The sequence below is a fragment of the Pristis pectinata genome, chromosome 19 (genome assembly GCF_009764475.1).
Source record: "Pristis pectinata isolate sPriPec2 chromosome 19, sPriPec2.1.pri, whole genome shotgun sequence".
Taxonomy (NCBI): domain Eukaryota; kingdom Metazoa; phylum Chordata; class Chondrichthyes; order Rhinopristiformes; family Pristidae; genus Pristis; species Pristis pectinata.
In genome coordinates, this window is record NC_067423.1 from 41988437 (window position 1) to 42007530 (window position 19094).

The window sequence follows — 19094 nt, forward strand, 5'->3', positions numbered from 1 at the left end:
TTTTATTCCATGACCTTCAACATTAATGGTGCCTATTATCAAGCACCTTATCAAACAGTTTTTGAAAGTCTATGCACACCACACAATTACAATTCCCTCTTTGTTACTTAGATAATTTGACATTAAACTCAATGCTGGCTTTCTCTGACCAATCCACACTTGTCCATGCAAGTTAATACAGTCTCAGATCACTTTCACTGGAACATTCCCCACCACTGAGGGCAGACTGATCTGTGTAACATGTGCAAACTCCATCTCTAAATGTGTAGATGTTTGGAAGATTATAAGATATCTTTATTACGTGATTATTTATTACATGTACATCGAAACACACGGTGAAATGTATCTTTTGCGTAGAGTGTTCTGGGGGCAGCCCGCAAGTGTTGCCACGCTTCCGGCACCAATACAGCATGCCCACAACTTCCTAACCCATACGTCTTTGGAATGTGGGAGGAAACTGGAGCACCCGGAGGAAACCCACGCAGACACGGGGAGAACGTACAAACTCCTTACAGGCAGTGGCGGGAATTGAACCCAGGTCGCTGGCGCTGTAATAGCATTATGCTAACCGCTACACTACCGTGCCTGCCCTCTGCAACTTCCCCTTCCTCTCCCTCAGCAACCTGGGGTGGATTCCATCAGAGCCAGTGATTTATTCACCGGAAGTACAGATAACTTTCCCAGCACCTCATTTTTATCAATTTTTAGCCCATCCAGTGTCTCAAATGTCTGATTTTATGAAAGTAAAATTACATTTAACATATATTAAAAGATCTGTTTTTAAGGATCTATCTAACAAGGTAGAAAAGAGTGAGCCAAAGGAGGAAGTATTTCTGGACCTTCACAAAGCATTTGATAAAGTACTACATACAAAGAGAGGGCCCCAGGTTCAAAGCAATATTTTAGCATGCACAGATGGAGTGGTTAAATCTAGAAAAAAAATGGTTGGGATAAACTATCTTTCTTAGGTTGGCAGGCTAATATTTTCAGGTGGGAGCTGCAAGTGCAAGGTCCTCAGCTATTTAAGTCTTCCTCAACGGCTGGAATGAAAAAATCAGCATGCAGCATATGCAAGTTTGCTGATACAAAACTAGACTGGGAAGTGAGTAATGGAGAACGCAGTTTTCAGAAGGGTGGAGACAAGTGAATGAGCAAGACAGTGGCAGATGGAGTTTAATGTGGGAAAATATGGAGTTATTGAGTTTGGTGGGAAGAACAGAAGAACAATACTTTTTAAAATGGTAAGAAAGAAACGGGTTGGCACACAGTGGGATCTTAATCTGCTAGTTCACAAAATGGAAGAGATTACCATGCATATTCAGGTCGCAGTGGAAGTCAAATTGCAGGGGGATTGGAACAATTGTACAGTGGTTAGGAGACACCGAAGATGGAGTTTTTGTGTCCGCATCCAAGGGAAGTTACCTGCCTTGGAAGCAGTGCAGCGGAGTTGCTAGATTAATTTTGTGGATGAGGAGTTTGTCCTCTTAAGGGAGAGTTTCTGTAAGAGTCCATAGGAGTTAAGAGAGAGAGGTGATACCACTGAAACACAAGATTTCGGAAGGCTATTTCCACTATCTCAAGCCTAGATCTAGGGATCAGTGTCAGAATAAGGGCTGTCGTTTAAGCTGAAAGAGAAAGAGAAATTACTTTACACAGTTGTAGACCTTTCGAATTTACAGCAGAGAGCTGTGGCTGCTCAGTCAGAACACAGTCAAAACTAAAAAAAGTTTATACGTTTTTGGACAATAAGAGAAGCAGAGAACGTGGGGATCAGACGAAGAGATAGGGTCCCCTAAGATACTGAATAGCAGAGCAAACTACAGAGGCCACAAAGATTATTATACGTTATTTTCTTATCCTAGGCTTTTTGAACCTAAGCAATCAAGGGTGGGCGATAATAGGGGCCTTGACAGTGTCATCAATATCCCAAGAACTGGTAACTGTTTGGGCAGTTATGTTTTGAGTGGTTTTCAACTGGTCAACAAGGTTACTGGGCAGATGGAGGCACCAAGCTATGGAAAGTATTGAAGCTCAGAATACTCACATGGAGAATTATTACTATTTTGCTCTCTAGAGATTTTTTGGTGTTAAAAATAAACAGCTTCAACAACAGGCCAATTAAAAATCACACAAAATCATTGCTGAAGGAAATTCCTTTGGCTCTGTCACCTTAAGTCATTGCTTTTTTTTAAAGCTATTGCTAAAACTCTAGGCTCCCAGGGATGGAGGCTGTCTGTGAGACTCTCAGACTGGTTTTAATAAAACAAAACACAGGATATTTCAGCTACAAGTATCTTCCAAATTTAATTGCACCAAAATAAATTTTCATAATAAATATTTCATGGTCAAATGTATGACAGCTCAGTCACTTAAATAGAAAGATAACTGAAAGGGAGATGCAGCTCAACAGAAAATGTACAAGCATGCTTCATAAGCTATTTTTACTGGGTTCAATACCACTCTATAGCTTCAAACAGCTCTTGCTCACCTTACTTTATCTCATGATACCCTTCAATTCCCTTTTCCTATCATGTACTTACTCAGCTTCATAAATACATATGTAACATGCAATACTGCCACAGATGTTGCAGGACACATGTTTCTAACCAAGAGATAATGGAAAAAAAAGATCAAGAAACTGCAGATGCTGGAAGATCAAACAAAATCAGAAAATGCTGGAAACACTCAGTAGGTCAGACAGCGTCTGTGGAAAGAGAAACAGAATTAAGATTTCAGATTACAAACCCTTTCTCAGAACCAGGAGAGAGAGAAAAAAACACGTTGCTTTATAACAGGGATGGTAGGGGAGGGAAGGATAGAACAAAGAGAATAGGATTGCTCTGGGCATAGTTTGTGAAGGTCATCTGGTCAATGGGTTAATGTGACAGTTATAGAGAGCAGAAGATAAAAGGGGAACAAATGCTGTGAAATGAGGCCAATTAGAGAGTGAGAAACAGACAAAGGAACAGGAAAAGGTGAAATACAAGGCTGTAGAACGTACCCACGGTTCAGGCTGTGCTAATGGAGAAAGAAAAACTGAGCCAATATCACAAACGGATGACTTACAGCAGAAATGGCCAGTTCCGATAGAGACAGGGAAATCCTGCTATCTGAAGTTGGAGAATTTGATAGAGGCCACAATGCTGCAACATGCCCAGATGGAAGAGTTGTTCCTCAAGCTTACAGCGGGCATTGTTATAACAGTGCAGGAGACCACGTATAACTAGGTCTGAGTGGGATGGAGAATTAAAGTGGCAGGAAACAGGGAACTCTAAGTCACAGCAGCAGACTGAACAGAGGTGCGCAAAGCAGTGACTCAATCTGGTTTCTCCAACATAGCGACCACATTGTGAACACCAAATACAGTACATTAAATTAGAAGTGCAAGTGATTCACTGCTTCATTTGAAAGGACCGTTTGGGTCCCTGAAGGGTGGGAAAGGGCCAGGTAAAAGGACAGGCATGGTCTGTGATTGAATAGGAAAGTCAAGTAACAAGGAAGGTGGTTTTGGGGGGCTGGGGGTACAGAAGGAGAAGACCAGAGAGTCATGAAGGGAACAATCTCTTTGAAATCCTGAAAGCAGAGGGAAAGGGAAAGTGTACAGTGGAATCTCATTAAAGGTGCCAGAAATCGCAAAGGATGATCTGTTGAATGAGGTGGCTGGTAAGATGGAAGAGGAGGCAGCTCTTTCCCTTGCTGCGTCCAGGAGAGGAGTGGGAGCAGAGGTGCAGGAAATAGATGAGATGTGGTCAAGGCCTCTGTCGACTAGGGTAGAGGTGAAGCCGTGATTCAGGAAGATGGAAGACATCACCAAGGTACTCTGTGGAAAGTCTAGTTATCAGTGCAACCACGAGGTGGATGGAGGAACTGGGAGAAAAGAACAGAGGAAGTACACCATCAGGAGAGAGCAGCCCTCTTGACTGGCAACCCATCAACCACCCACCCTAAATATTCATTGCCTCCACAACTACTGTACACAGGACTATTTGAAAAATGCATTGTGGTTACTCAGCCAGGCTACTCTGACTGCATCTCCCAAACCTGCAACCTCCATCAAGGAAGACAAGAACAGCAGCTGCACAGGAACACCAACAAGTCAAAATTTGGTAGGAACAGGACGGAGAATAGGAGGACGGTGGGAATGAATGTAGAAGGAAACCCAAACGATTAAAATGGGAAGAACAGATATAGACTCAACAAGGCATATGGAAAAATGCAAGGCTGGATTGTGTCTATATTAAGGCAAAGAGATTGACAAGTAAGACAAATGAATGGAGGGCATTGGATAACAAATTGGAACATGATATTGTTGCCGTCACAGAGACGTGGTTGAAAGATGAGCAGGACCAGTAAGTCAGCATTTCAGGGGTTAGAAAGTTCAGGCACAACAGGGAAAGGGGGGCGGGGTGGGGGGGGGTGGAAGAAATGGGGTGTGGTGTAACATAAAAGACTAACATAATGCAAAAATCACATTAATCAGGGAGTCCATTACAGTAGTAAGGGACGTGGAGGAAATATACTAGGTCCTTAAAATGAGGCCATATGGATAGAACTTAGAATCAAAAAAAGGGGCGATTGCTTTTCTAGGGGCGTACTAAAGGCCTCCAAACAGGCAGCAGGAGGTAGAGGACAGATATGTAGGCAAATCACAGATATGTAAAATTAATATGGCAATAGTAGTTCAGGATTTCAACTTCCCCATTATTAACCAGGATCGCCTTGGTGTGAAAGGCTTAATGAGGGCAGAATTTTTAAGGTCCTTTTGAGCCCTGTTAAGGAAGGGGCAGTGGAACATGGAACAGTACAGCATAGCACAGGAACACCCCACAACGTCTGTGCTGAGCATGATGCTAAATTAAACTAATCCCTTCTGACTGCACATGATCCATACCCCTCCATTCCCTGCATGTTCATATGTCTATCTAAAAGCTCCTTAAACACTGCTTCCACTACCACCTCTGGCAGCGCATTCCAGGCGTCCATCACTCTATGTGTTAAAAAACTTGCCCCACACATCCCCTTTAAACTTTTCCCCTCTCACAAACTTATGCCCCCTAGTATTTGACAGTTCCACCCTGAAGAAAAAGATCCTGGCTGTCTACGCCTCTCATAATTTTATAAACTTCTACCAGGTCTCCCCTCAACCTCTGAAGCTCCAGAAAAAACAATCCAAGTTTGTCCAACCTCTCCTTGTAGCTAATACCCTATAGCTAGTCCAGACAGCACCCTGGTAAATCTCTTCTGAACCCCCTCCAAATCCTCCAACATCCTTCCTGTAACGGGGCAACCAGAACTGCACGCAATACTCCAAGGGCGGCCTAACCAAAGTTTTATACAACTGCAATGTGACTTTCTGACTCTTATGCTCTATGCCTTAGCGATGAAGGCAAGTATACCATATGCCTTCTTTACCACCCATCTGCTTGTGTTACCACTTTCAGGGAGGTATGGACTTTGACCCCAAGATCCCCCTGTACATCAATGCTGGTTTAGAAGACAGAAAACAGGAGAGGTATTACACAAGTACAGCATATATAGTTAATTAGGAGGGGAAAGAGGGAGCACTAAATAGCACTTACAACAAGATTAGCAGGATCTAGGCAAATTCTGAAATAAGTACTTCTCATCTGTATTCACTATGGAGAAAAATGTTGTGGCTGGAAACTTCAGGGAAGGGGCAAATCTAGAACAAATTACTATTAAAAAGGAGGCATTAGATGTCTGTGAAGGCTTAAAAAGGTGGATAAGTCTCCAAGACCTAGTAAGATGTTCCCAGGCTGCTATGGAAGGCAGGGGAGGAGATTGCTGGAGCTCTGAACAAAGTTTTTAAATGTTCTTGGACCACAGAAAGATGCCCGATGACTGGAGGTCAGAGTGTATGGTAACTTTATTCACAAAGGGCAGCAAGGATAAACCAGAAAATTACAAGCCAGTGACTCCCAACATCAGTGGTAGCGAAATTACTGGAACACATAGAACAGGACAGTACAGGAACAGGCCCTTCAGTCCACAATGTTGTGCCAAACTAATTAAGCTAATGACACCTAATTAAACTAATCCCTTCTGCCTGCATATGATCCACATCCCTCCACTCTCATCATATTCATGTGCCTCTCTAAAAGCCACTTAACCATCTGTATCATATCTCTAAAATTTGAGTGATAGGATTGATCTGCACCTGGGGAGGCAGGGATTGATCAAGTATAACAAAGTCATGCTGACTAAGAGGTGATCTTGTTCGCGTAAGATGAAGACATTTTGAGGAAGTGACTAACTGTGTCAATGAGCATGGATTGGTTGATGTAGTCTCATGGACTTTAAACAAGGCCTTTCGTGAGGTTCCATGTGGGAGACAGGTCCAAAAGATAACAGGCCACGGGATCCAGGGCAAGATACGAGATTGGTGGTGGTGGTGGTGTTGATAACGAGGATGGTCTTTGGTTACACAACTATACTGTAAAGTTGGTAAAATGGACACAGATGGAATTTAGTCCTGAAAAATACAAGGTGATGCATTTTAGGAGAACTAAACAGGCTAAATAAACAATGAAAGGTAGGACCACAGGAAGTACTAAGAACAGAGGGACCTGGTATACGAGTCCAAGGATCCCTGTAGGTGGCAGCACAGGTTGATAAGATGGTTAAGGCAGCATACAAGATACTTGCCTTTATTAGTCAAAGCAAAGAACATAAAAGCAGAGAGGTTATGGTACAACTATACAAAACAATTAGACCGCGGTTGGTCTACTGAGTGCAGTTCTGGTCATTGCACTTGGAAAGGATGCGACCGCACAGGAGAAAGTGCAGAGGAGATTTACCAGAGTATTTCCTGCTTTGAGCATTTAATTAATGATGATAGGCTGGATTCTTTTCTTTGAAGCAGAACAGGATCTGATTAATAAACAATTAGCAGGAGCATAAATAGTGAGGAACCTTCCCCCTGAGCAGAGATGCTTTTGACCAGAAGCACAGGCTTACAACAAGGGATAGAAGATTCAGAGGGGATCTGAAAAGAATTTTTTCACCCAGAAATGTGGGATGCAATGCCAGAGGACATGGTGATGGCAGATGCTCTCCACATTAAAGCAGCATTTAGACATTGAAACACCATGGCATAAAAGGTGGAAAATGGAATTTGTAAGATAGACACTTGATGGCCAGCACAGACATGGTGGGCCGAAGGAGACGCAAAACTGGGTCTATGTGTAGGGTCTCAATCCGAAATGTGTCGACTGTCCACTTCTCTCAACAGATGCTGCCTGACCCATTGAGTTCCTCCAACATTTTGTTTTTAGGTCAAAGGGTTTGTTTCATGTGATTCTATGACCAATACCTGCAAATTCCCTCCAAGTCACACACCATCCTAACTTGGAAATATATTGCTGTCCTTTAACTGTCATTGGGTTCAACTCCCGGAACTTTCTATCTAATTGTACTGAGGGAAAACTTTTGCTAGAAAGACCGCAGTATTTTAAGAAGGCAGCACACCACCATCTTCGACAGGGCAAGTAGGGATGGGACATAAATGCTGGCCTTGTCTGAGATCCTCCAAATACACAAAAAAAAATGCAGGTACAAAACAATACAAACAGCCTGGGTCACTTTTCTGTTGGAGAAAGAAGGCTAAAGGCTGGCCTTAGGAGGTCTTTAAGATTAAGGAAGGTTTTAATAAAGCAAATATTTGTGTGCAAGTGCAAAATTAGAGGCAATGGAAGATAACATTCAAGGAAACGATAGAGTTTGGAAGAAACATAATACAGAGCGTGGTTATAATGTGGAACCCGATACCACAGAGCATGATTGAATTGAATAGCATGGATCCATTTATGATAAGCTTGAACACATACACAAGGGAGTAAAAAAACAGAATGATTTTGAAAGAGTTAGGCAGGAGTATAAACACAGGCATGGACGGGTTGGGCCTATTACCCAGTTTCTGTGAAACACATCCTTTGATATGCATTTCTTGGTTCACATTGCTTGCAATGTTACTGAACAATCAGGTCGACAACCATACTTTTGACCAGCAACTTCCCTCAATTAAACTGTCAAATGATTTTACTTCAACTGATAGAATCTGATATTTAGACAAGTGGGGTAGGGAAGAGGAATACAAGAGCAATCAGCAAAAAAAATTAAACGAAGTTTAAAGTTTAAAAAAGTTCTCGCCACATTTTAACAATTTTATATACAAGTGAGGTGCAAATTCAAAAGAAAAATATCATTGTTCTTTAATGATTAAATCTTTGTGCAGTGTGCAATCACATTGCATCCCCTTTACTCACTGTTGCATTGTTCACAGGCATAAATTTTCCCTTCCAAGGCCTCAGTCTCTGTGAATTTTGCCAACATTTCCGTCAACAAGCAAGGATACTGGGAAGCATCTTCTTTTCCACTGCAGTGGTATCTTTCAGGAAATTCTAGAGAAAGGTCCCAGAAGGATTCAATTGTGTTGGATTTGTTGTCGCAAGTAAGGCATGTAACCTGTTTCAAAGGATATGAGTCAATTATATAACTGGTGACTTCAACCTCAATTAATTCACTCCCATTTAACTGTTTAAGTAAAAGAGGATCCCAAGTAGACCTGAACAGATTTTGTTTCAGTGGAAACCCGGCAGTACCTCCATTATAAAGGGTATTACTATGAAGCTGGCTGAATTTAATTTGAAAGTGGCAAGAGAGAAATTTTTATTGTTAATATGTGAAATAACAACACATTTCCCAGTTTTGAAATGGTGTGTAATAAACTAATTGATGTTAACAATTTAAAGTATTTTCTCAGGTTTTACGGGTCAATTGCACAGAGAATGCTTAAAAATAATGAAAAATAGTGGTACCTTTATTAATACTCCAAGGAAATTGATAGCAGCAAGAAATTGAGAAGTTCTGTGCAACTGGAAATTCCCTAAAGATAGGCATGCAAATATGCCAGGGCATTCCCTGTAATAGAATAAGCTTTATTCTCTTACAGGGAATGCCTTAACATAAAACAAATAATGCAGTGCTCTTTAGGAGGTCATTGCTACCTTCCTGCTGCATGATACTCTGGAAGCACAACCAAGTAACTTTGTTTTACAGGATGAGAGAGGCCACATCAAGAAGTTCAGCAGGCACTACTGCACAAGATACCTGTAGGAACACCATCAGAATGGCCATACCAATAATGCCAACCACATTAGAAAGCTCTAGCACAGCACTCTGAAAACTACCATGGGGGAACTGACACCACAGCCAGTTTGGAGCCTGTTGCAGACTTGCTTCATCTCCTGCACTTAATCGGACATAGAGAACAGTCAGTGGCAGGCTAAGTTTAAAAAAAGAGCACAGTCTCCTTCCAGCATACCAAGAGGATCATTTGCAGCATTAGCCAATATGCTGTTAATGGTTGTACAAAACAAGTGACAGACACTTTCAAACTGCTTTCACTCGTCTTCCTCACCCAATGCCTCCACATGTTCACTAACTGCTGGTACTTGCAAACTTTGACAAGACGAACAAAGGATGGAGACGTTCAGTTTTTCTGATGATCCATTAGGTGTTCCAGCCTTACTATGACAACATGTCACTTTCATCTCCATAAGACAACGCTTACTTTCTAAGTTACCATGATGTAATTTATAGAAATCCTTTTAGTTTCCTCTTAAAAACACAACTATACTGCAAGTATTTGGCAATTTCTAATGAAACCCTTTAAAACAGGACAGGTTTCAAACTCATGTACATAATTAGTGTTTACTACTGGTCCTCTGATAAATTGCAGCAACTTTATATTTGAAATGATTGTGAAGAGCTTGTTTAAGAGCCAGCAATCCACCCTCACATTGCTGATACACACAATAAGTTTTAATAGATTGCCCTTCACTTATAATAAATCCCTCAGCAGATGCATTTGAAAATAATAGGGTAATAATAGTGTTTTTAACTTTCCCAATATTAAGTGGGATTGCCTTAGTGTGAAAAGTTTACAGGTGGCAGAATGTTTAAAACTTGTGCAGGAGAGCTTTTTGAGCCAGTATATAGATGGTCTGACTCGGAAAGGGGCAATACTGGATCTAACTTTTAGACAAGTAGGCAAATGGAGGGAGTGTAAACATTCTGGAGATGGTGACCATACACTTCAAGTTTTATTGTCAGTATGGATAAGGTCAAGGATAGACTGGAATTGAAGGTGCTGAATCAGAAAAGGCTGATTTCAATAAGATAAGACAAGACCTGGCAAAACAGAACTTGGAGCTGCTACAGGCAATCAATTATAGGCAATTTAGTCTCCAGGCAATCAGTGGGAGGCATTCCAAAAAAGGACTGCTATTTTCGAATAATGGTGAAGGGCAAGGTCAGAGGTTAAGGCAAGGGATAGGAAACTTGGAGGAGACTTGAAGAATTTTTCACTTAGAGAGTGGTCGTAATCTAGAACTCGTTGCCTGAGGGGATGAGGGCAGGTACTCTTACAATATTTAAGTTTTTAAATGAGCACCTGAAATGCCACGGCACAGAAGGCTATGGGCCAAAGTGCCTGTTTCCATTCTGTTTGACTTCATCACTACATGAACATATATATATGGTAATATTCACCATGTCCTTAAACAGTTGTGTGCACACCTCTACACTTGCCGAGTTTTGTTTCCTATACAGTGGCGCAGCTAACAGAGCTGCTGCCTTGCAGCTCCAGCCACCCAGATTCAATGCTGACACCCACTGCTGTCTGGGTGGAGTTGGACAGTCTCCCTGTGGTCACCTGGTTTTCCTCCCAAGGTTAACTGGCGACTGTAAATTGCCCTTAAGTGTGCAAGCAAGTGGTAGAATCTGGAAGGAGTTAAAGGGAGTGTGTGGAAAATAAAATGGGACAAGTGATTGATGGTTGGCATCGACTTGGTGGGCCGAAGGGTCCCGTTTCTGTGCTGTCATGGCAATTGCTGCTATAATTCCAATCAACTCACTTGTTAATATACTTTAAATATCCCAAGACGCTTTCCTAACAGTAGTCGATCTTGCACCCATCACTCAAGTTGCTGGGAAACAATTCCCTGGCCTTTCTGGTTTTAGATGAAATTCAAGACTGAACCCAGTCTGGACCAATACCTGTCGATATCGAAAACTCACATCTATCTGTAACCAATCATGCATACTTGACTTCCAACAAACACTTAAAAGCTCAAAAAAGAAAGAGTAATATGAATTGTGGTTCCAATTTTCTAAATTCCAATGTACTTTCTTACGTTAAATTTGTAAAAAATCCATGCATCATTACAATATACAGTTTATACTATTGTATTGCTGCTAAAGTGGAGTCCTTTTAACCCCAAGGGGAAAAAAAAACAACTTTCAAGGAAACTGACTCAGATCAGAAATGCTTAACTGTTTATAAGGAAAATGAAAGGTGGTCAGTTTAGTTGCTCTTGGGTTGCAAATCAAAATCCAGGAGATGAAGTATCTGCCTATTTAACTTATCAAAGCAAAACCCTGGTAATCTCTTTATTTTGATACAATTTTCAAACATGTTTCAGTCCAGTAGGATTAAGACTGCACACTTGTGGTAGTAAATGTCATAGCCAGAGAGATTGTTCAGCATTAATTATAACTTTATCACACCTTTTAAAATTTACCTCTACTCAAATGGACAGGGCCCTAGACAGTTGGATGCAACCAGGCAAGACATTGGATAAGGATCATCTAGAATGGAAGTGGGATAAGTTCAAGAGAATTGGGGCAGATTTTGGTAGCAGAGGTTAGCCCCAGGGTTTGATACAAGAGCAACACATGGAAAGTTAAGTATACATACTGAAATACAGATTAGGCAAATCCAGTAAACTTGCTCTGATATTGGCATTTCCAGTGAATTTATCACCAGCCACTCTAGCCCCAGATGACGGTACATTAGACTGCATTTTAAATCAACAGAAAGCAAAGCTTTTCCTCTAGAAATGGTACCTTCTGCTGGGAAATGCCCAGATCAAATTGTCAATACAAGGTAATATTCACGGACTCACCCAAGCAGAGACTCAGGAGACTGGCAAATGAAGTGGTACATGTGCACATTTCATATCTGTCACATCATAGTTCCTGTCACACAAAGGAGAGCATTTCTTGCAGTTTAAATTTTCTCCACTTTTAAACTGAAAGCCAGTCACCTGGAATATATAGAAAACCCTACTAACAAAGTAATTTATTATCAGTAAAATCAGCCTCAATAAATTTAAATGACTAATCACAAAAAATCTGAGAAGAATCTACATGTCTCTGTGGGATTTAGATTTAAAATTTGAAATTTTTTTTTACGGAGGGAACTTTTCTATATGGATGCAGTCAAGTCAATGCATGCAGAAAACAGGAAAATATTGGATAAATGAAAATACTAAATACCTAGAACTGGGTGCAGGGAATGCAGTTTACACTACAGCCCATTCTGGCATTGCTTACAGCAGGAATAGGCTGAAGGGTCCTTGAGCATGCTTTGCCATTCAATATCATGACCAACCTTGTATCTCATCCACTTTCCCACCTAATTCCCCAAGCCCAACTTCCTGAAAATCCAACAAAATTCCATCATAGCCTAAACTCAACAACCCACTTAAGTACAGAATTGCAAAAATTCACAAATCTATGCAAAGAAATTTCTTACATCTTAGTTCTAAATGGCTGACCTCCCAATCCTGAGGCAACGCTCCCTAGGTTCAACAGATGGAGAAAGCAGCCTTTGGTCATCTATCCTGTGATTCATTTTCAAGATCTTATTTCTCAATGAGATTAACTGTTATTCTACTGAACGTCATTCAGTATAGATTAACATCTCACAAACGGAACAATGCCCTCAACCCAGGACTCAATCTGGCAAGCCTATGATGCATCAGCTCCCAAAGCATACATCCTCTTTAAGGACTGAATCAAACATTAAACATACTACTCCAAGTGGTCTTAACAAAGTCCTGCACAATAGCAAACCCTTGTTATCTTTACAATCCCATCATGATTTGCCTTCCTAAATGTTTGTTGTATTTGCATATTTACTTTCTACATTTCATGAATCAATTACACTAAGGAACTACACCACTCCTAACTGTACACCAACATTTCTTTCTCACAATTTACGAATTCTACTTTTATTCTTCCTACCAAGGTACACAACTTCTTTATTCTCCATTTGCCATTTTACTGTCCATTTGCTTAACCTAACCACTCTCTTTTCCACAGTGGTAGACTCTTACAAATTCCTTCCCCCTTAGGTTTCAGATCTGCTATATTCACAATTTATTACCACCAAATAAAAGATAACCATTGAATGGTACTTCCTCCTACAATGACAGGATGCAAAATAATGCCCATGGTATTCATAACAGAACGGGGAAGCATGATAAAACATTCTCAACTGGTCCACAAGATATCCTGCTGAGGAAAAATTACTAATTATAATGCTTAATACAACCAGCTTTTCTTTAATTATGTTACTTAAACAACTTTGCTGACATCTTACAAGTGTTGGGTCAAGGACTATATTTAGAAACCTAGATGTCCATACTGCAGACCTGACATGCAGCTTGACAAGTGCCATTAACATTCCCATTCTATAGCAGCCAATGTTTAAAAATTGGACCTAGATTGTATTACAAACAATTACATTTCCATTCATTTTTTACTTCACAAGTTTTGTGGCTTAACTACACACAAATTTAAATATGCAGCATTGACACATTAATATTAAAAGTTCTACTTAAACCAGTCTAACTAGGATATCTATCAGACAAAAGTTGTTAATTGGCTCAATACCACTTCAAGCACTTTATTGTCGTAATCAGAGTGACTTAAGCACGTGGCTTACTTCTTCTTAGTATCAGTCCTGGTTCCGTTTATAGACTGAAATGATATCGTAACTTTGACGACTCAGACATGTTAATGCAATTTGCCTAAGAAAATGACTTTTGTACTTACATTTATATGATACTCTCTCAGGTTGAAACCTCTGAAGTACTTAAGCAATGGAATTTAATAGAATAATTTATACAAGGCCCTTGTTTTCAAATTTTTCTACAAGGGCCCCCTGCCACAATAAAGGACAAACCAGGAAATCAACATCCTAATTTCCATAGACAATACTAGCTGATCAAAAAGGGAAACAGGAAGCAAGTGTCAATGGAAGCAGAGAAAAAAAAGTTGGATAATATTATACCTCCCCAGGATCATTTTGCAATTTTCTTGGTGTCAATAAAAATAGCTTTAAATTAGATACAACAGCGGGGTATAAACACAGAATTAACCACATTAAGCCAAAAATCAAGTCTGAACTGGTGATAAACATCAAATCAGAGATAAATTGTTTTTTTAATGTATTATGCTTACCGTTGTAGTAGCCTAGGAATTTAGTGTTTGGTATTACAATAAAATGGACAATTGCCCAGGAAACAATCTTGGAATCACACTTCCACGTTAATTTTATACAGATCAGATTCTCTGTAGTACATTTTTTGCTTAACTCCAGGCTTATTTCCATTCCTATCATGCCAGAAACCATTAACAGAGACCACATCCTCCCAAATGCCATTTTTGTTTCCATCTGGATGGGATTGAGTCATAAAGCAATACAACATAGATACAGGCCCCTCAGTCCAACCAGTCCATGCCGTCCACAGCGCACACCCAGCTAGTCCCAATTTCCTGCGTTCGGCCCATATCCCTCCAAGCCCCACCCTTGCATGTTCCTATCTAAGTGCTTCGTAAATGATACTGTTGTACCTGCCTCAACCACCACTTCTGGCAGCGTGTTCCATTTACTCACCACCCTCTGCATGAAAAAATTGCCCCTCAGGTCCCTTTCAAATCTTTCCCCTCTCACCCTGTCTATGCCCCCTAGTTTTGGACTCCTCTACCCTGGGAAAAAGATCGTCACCATCCACATTCCCTATGCCTCTCATCACTTTAAACACTTCTATAAGGTTGTGCGTCATTCTCTTACATTCCAAAGAATAAAGACCTAGCCTGGCTAACCTCTCCCTATAACTCAGGCCCTCTGGTCCTGGCAACATCCTGGTAAATCTTTTCCTCATTCTTTCCAGTTTAACCACATCTTTCCTATAACAGGATGACCAAAACTGTACATAGTACTCCAAGTGTGGCCTCACCAACAACTTATACAACTACAACATAATGCCCCAACTCCTATACTTAATGCCCTTGGAATAACTTGTATTTGCATGGTATCTTTGATATAAACATCACAAGGTACTGTATGGTCATGTTACCTTGGTCAAAAAGCATGCTCGAAGCATAGCTTCCCTCACTTTGTTTCATCCCTACCCATTCAGTTGGAGCTACAATAGCTCCTACAATAGCTCTATTTTCTTTTCCTGGCCTTTGGGATCTCCAATAGCTTATCCTTTTCCTTCCATTTTTCATGATGTCCCCTGCTAGCATCATCAGAAAACAGCAGTTTGGACTCATCATCAACAAAACTCAATCTTTCCTCAGCTCCATCTCTCGCTTAATCCCTTCCAACTAATTGTTAGAAAGGCCAAAGCCAGTGCCTCTGGAGCCCATCACAAATTTTGTTCCCCGGCCACATCAATAGCAATCTTGGTGTCCGATGACCTCAAGCTATGCTTCGAGAGTGCTTTTTGACCAAGGTAACATGACCGTACAGCACCTTGTGATGTTTATATAAAGGGTACTGTGCAAATACAAGTTATTCAAATTAGATATTGCAAACATTCTAAAATTCTTCTTTCCAAATCAGACTTGCTTCCCTTCCAAGCCAAAGTACTGGAATGCTAACAAGTTTGAGTACAAGCACCAACAACCACAGGGAGAGTCAATTTTCATGAAAGTAATTTGCGTACGTAAATTGGAGAGAAGGACAAGGGAAGAAATAAAATGTAATAACAGTGCCCTAATATGCTCTTTAAAAAATGATTAGTACAAGTTATCGCTAAAGGACTCAGGACATATAAATATGTCATCAGCTTTTTATAGCATTATCCAAGTAAAAGGTAATTCATGTTGATGAGAGGGCAAGTGATTTTTATTTTTAAAAAGAAAGCACTTTCAACACTATTTTCTACAATAATTTGGATCCTCCATTTATTAAGACTGGAAAATTTGCTCTAATTATTTTATCCAACATCCTTTTTCCAAACTACAGCCTCTCAATTACAAGTAATATGCATTGTGTAACTCAAACATTGAATGCTCTTTGATGAACACATTTTTGTGTGTCTTCATTTAAATGTAGTCATTTGCTATAATCTCACCAAATCTTAATGAGTAAAATCTTAATTTATGGATATTAGGAAAGTGAAGTTGAGGCCAAGATCAGATTAGATATGATCTTACTGTATATGGCCTATTGCTGTCAATGACACAAAACCAAGTCCTGGTGTTGAACATACAAGAGATTAGATTTAGACATAAATGGAGAGTACTCAAGAGACGTGCAGAGATCAAAAGAACACAAGAGATAGGAGCAGAAAGAGGCCACGTGGCTCCACTTTCTGACCAGATTCCCACAACCCTTGGCTCACCTGGAGCCAGGAAAATGCTTATCAATCCTCAGAATTCAGCAGTGGTAACATGCTGCTGCACAAGCGATAGCCTGATACTATTATCAATCAGATCAAAAGTTTTGAAAATGGATTCAATTTGTCAACTTAATAAGTTCCAAGTTTCAGAGAAAGAAACATGAAACATCAGATACATAGGTAATTAATGCAAAATCCACAAGATATAGTAGTCATATTTAACAGAGAACGTCAACTGTTCCACTTGCATAATCTGTACTGCTTTTCCTCCAGTGTCAGACTCCATTGTAGTTTTAACTGTTCATTAGGATGCAAACCATCCAAATTAAGCTACATCACAACAAAAGAAAAAGTGGTTTAACCAGTTGTCAAAACAATTCTGTGAGCTGGCACTTCCTATCCGGGTGACCAACTCTCGCTGAATGAGTGCAGGAGGGCATTCCCCAAAACAGCACGTGGCCATGAACAGAGCACATTCACCGTATGACCACATTGGAGCCAGTTTCATTCAGGAAATTGTTACTAGAAGATCCACTTCAGATAGCTGTGAACTAACAAGTAGAGGGGTAAAGGGAGTGGTGAGTGGACCACTACTAGGAAATTCTACAATTTTTCCAAGCTTTGGTCATCAGTGGAGTGGCATAAAAAAGGAGCTGGACCCTTTAGTGCAGCGGGGATGAACAAATTGAAAACTTTTAAAAAATGGATTTGGCTAACAGGAGCTGGTAAAGAATAAGGGAAGTTATAGGGTTTGGAGGAACTGTTTACAAACTCATGTTCTCTCATTTGAGACGGGCACTTCTGTATTGATAGATACATCATACCCATATTTCTAGCTTTGAACTGTGAATTAATGACTTGGATACACATTTATTACTTTTTCTCTGGATGCAGGCACTTGCTGGCAAGATTGGCATTTATTGGACTCCTTAAATTGCCTTGAGAAGGCAGTGTTAAGTCACCTTCCTGAACTACTGCAGTCCCTCTGGTGAAGGTACTGCCACAGTGCCATGGGAGGGATTTCCAGGATTCAGACTCAACAATGATAAAAGAGCAAAGATATGTTTCCAAAAGTCAGAATGGTATGCATCCTGGAAGGGAAGTTAATGGTGTTCCTATTTGCCTGCTGCTCTGGTCCATCTCAGTGGTAGAAGCTGTAGGTTCAAGAGGTGCTGTCAGAGTAGCCACACAGGGAACTGCGGTGTATTTTGAAGATGGTACACATTGCAGCCACTGTACACCAGGCTGCTTTGCCCTAGATGATATCATAAGTGCATAGTTCGTTGAAAGCAGTGTTACAGATAGACAGGGTGATTTAAAAAAAGGCATTTAGCACACTGGCCTTCATTAGTCAGGACACTGGGTATAGGAGCTGGGATATTATGTGGCATTTGTACAAGTCATTGGTGAGGCCACACTTGCAGAGTACTGTGCACAGTTTTGGTCACCCCGTTTTAGGAAAGACGTGGTTAAACTGGAAAGAGTGCAAAAAAGATTTACGAGGATGTTGCCAGGACCAGAGGGCCTGAGTTATAGGGAGAGGTTGGCCAGGCTGGGTCTTTATTCCTTTGAGCATGGGAGAATGAAGGGTGACCTTAGAGAGGTTTATAAAATCCTGACTGGCGCAGATAAAGTAGATGGTAACAATCTTCCCCAGGGAAGGCGAGTCCAAAACTAGGAGGCAAAGACTTACGGTGAGAGGGGAAAGATTTGAGAGGGACCTGAGGGGCAACTTTTTCCACACAGAGGGTGGTGCGTATATGGAACAAGATGTAAGAGGAAGTGGTTGAGGCAGGTGCAATAGTATCACTTAAGCAGCATTTGGATAGGTACACACAGGGGTGGGGCTTAGAGGGACATGGACTGAACGCAGGAAATTGGGACCAGCTTGGGTAGGCATCGTGGTCGGCATGGACTTGTTGGGCCGAAGGGCCTGTATCCGTCCTGTATTGCTTTACGACTTCTTGAGAATTGTCAGAGCTGCGCTCATCTGGACAAGTGGAGAATATCCCATCACACTCCTTGTACATGGATACTTAGCGTCTGACCTGTTGTCACAGACACGGTATTTAAATAGCCGGTCCAGTTGAGCTTCTGGTCGATGGTGTCCCCAGGATCATGGTGGGAGGGGCACTTGGCAATTCCATTTTCTCTTTATGATGCAGCCGGTCATTTTTGCCAGTTTACAAATCGCCCCATTCTCTACTAATTTTCCCCTGAGTAAACGATTCTTCCCACATTCCCAACAACTCCCCAGATTCCATCACTCACCTATGCACTAGGGATAACTTACAATAGCCAATTAACCTACCAATCCACAGGTCTTTGGGATGAGGGAGAAAACCAAAGCACAGAGAGGAAACTCATGGGGCCACAGGGAGAATGCACAAACCCCACCCAGACAGCACCAGAGGTCAGGATTGAACCAGGTCACTAGAGCTGTGAGGCAGCAGCTCTACCATCTTCAACAGTGTGTTGCTCAATGGCAAAGCCATCATTATCAATACTCAAGGATAAGTGGTTAGATTTTCTCTGGGCAGAGACTGCCATTGCCTGGAACTTCCGTGGCACAAACACTATTAGTCCATGACC

The 19094-nt window shown here is 41.0% G+C and overlaps 1 protein-coding gene across 1 annotated transcript in view; it reads right to left on the bottom strand.

Annotated features, from left to right (window-relative positions):
- Positions 1-19094, bottom strand: part of usp44 (ubiquitin specific peptidase 44) — a 46755-nt gene that overhangs the window by 15396 nt on the left and 12265 nt on the right. Inside the window, exon 3 of the mRNA XM_052033418.1 lies at positions 8286-8484. Coding sequence (XP_051889378.1) covers positions 8286-8484 — 199 coding nt within the window. The remainder of the gene's footprint in view (positions 1-8285; positions 8485-19094) is intronic.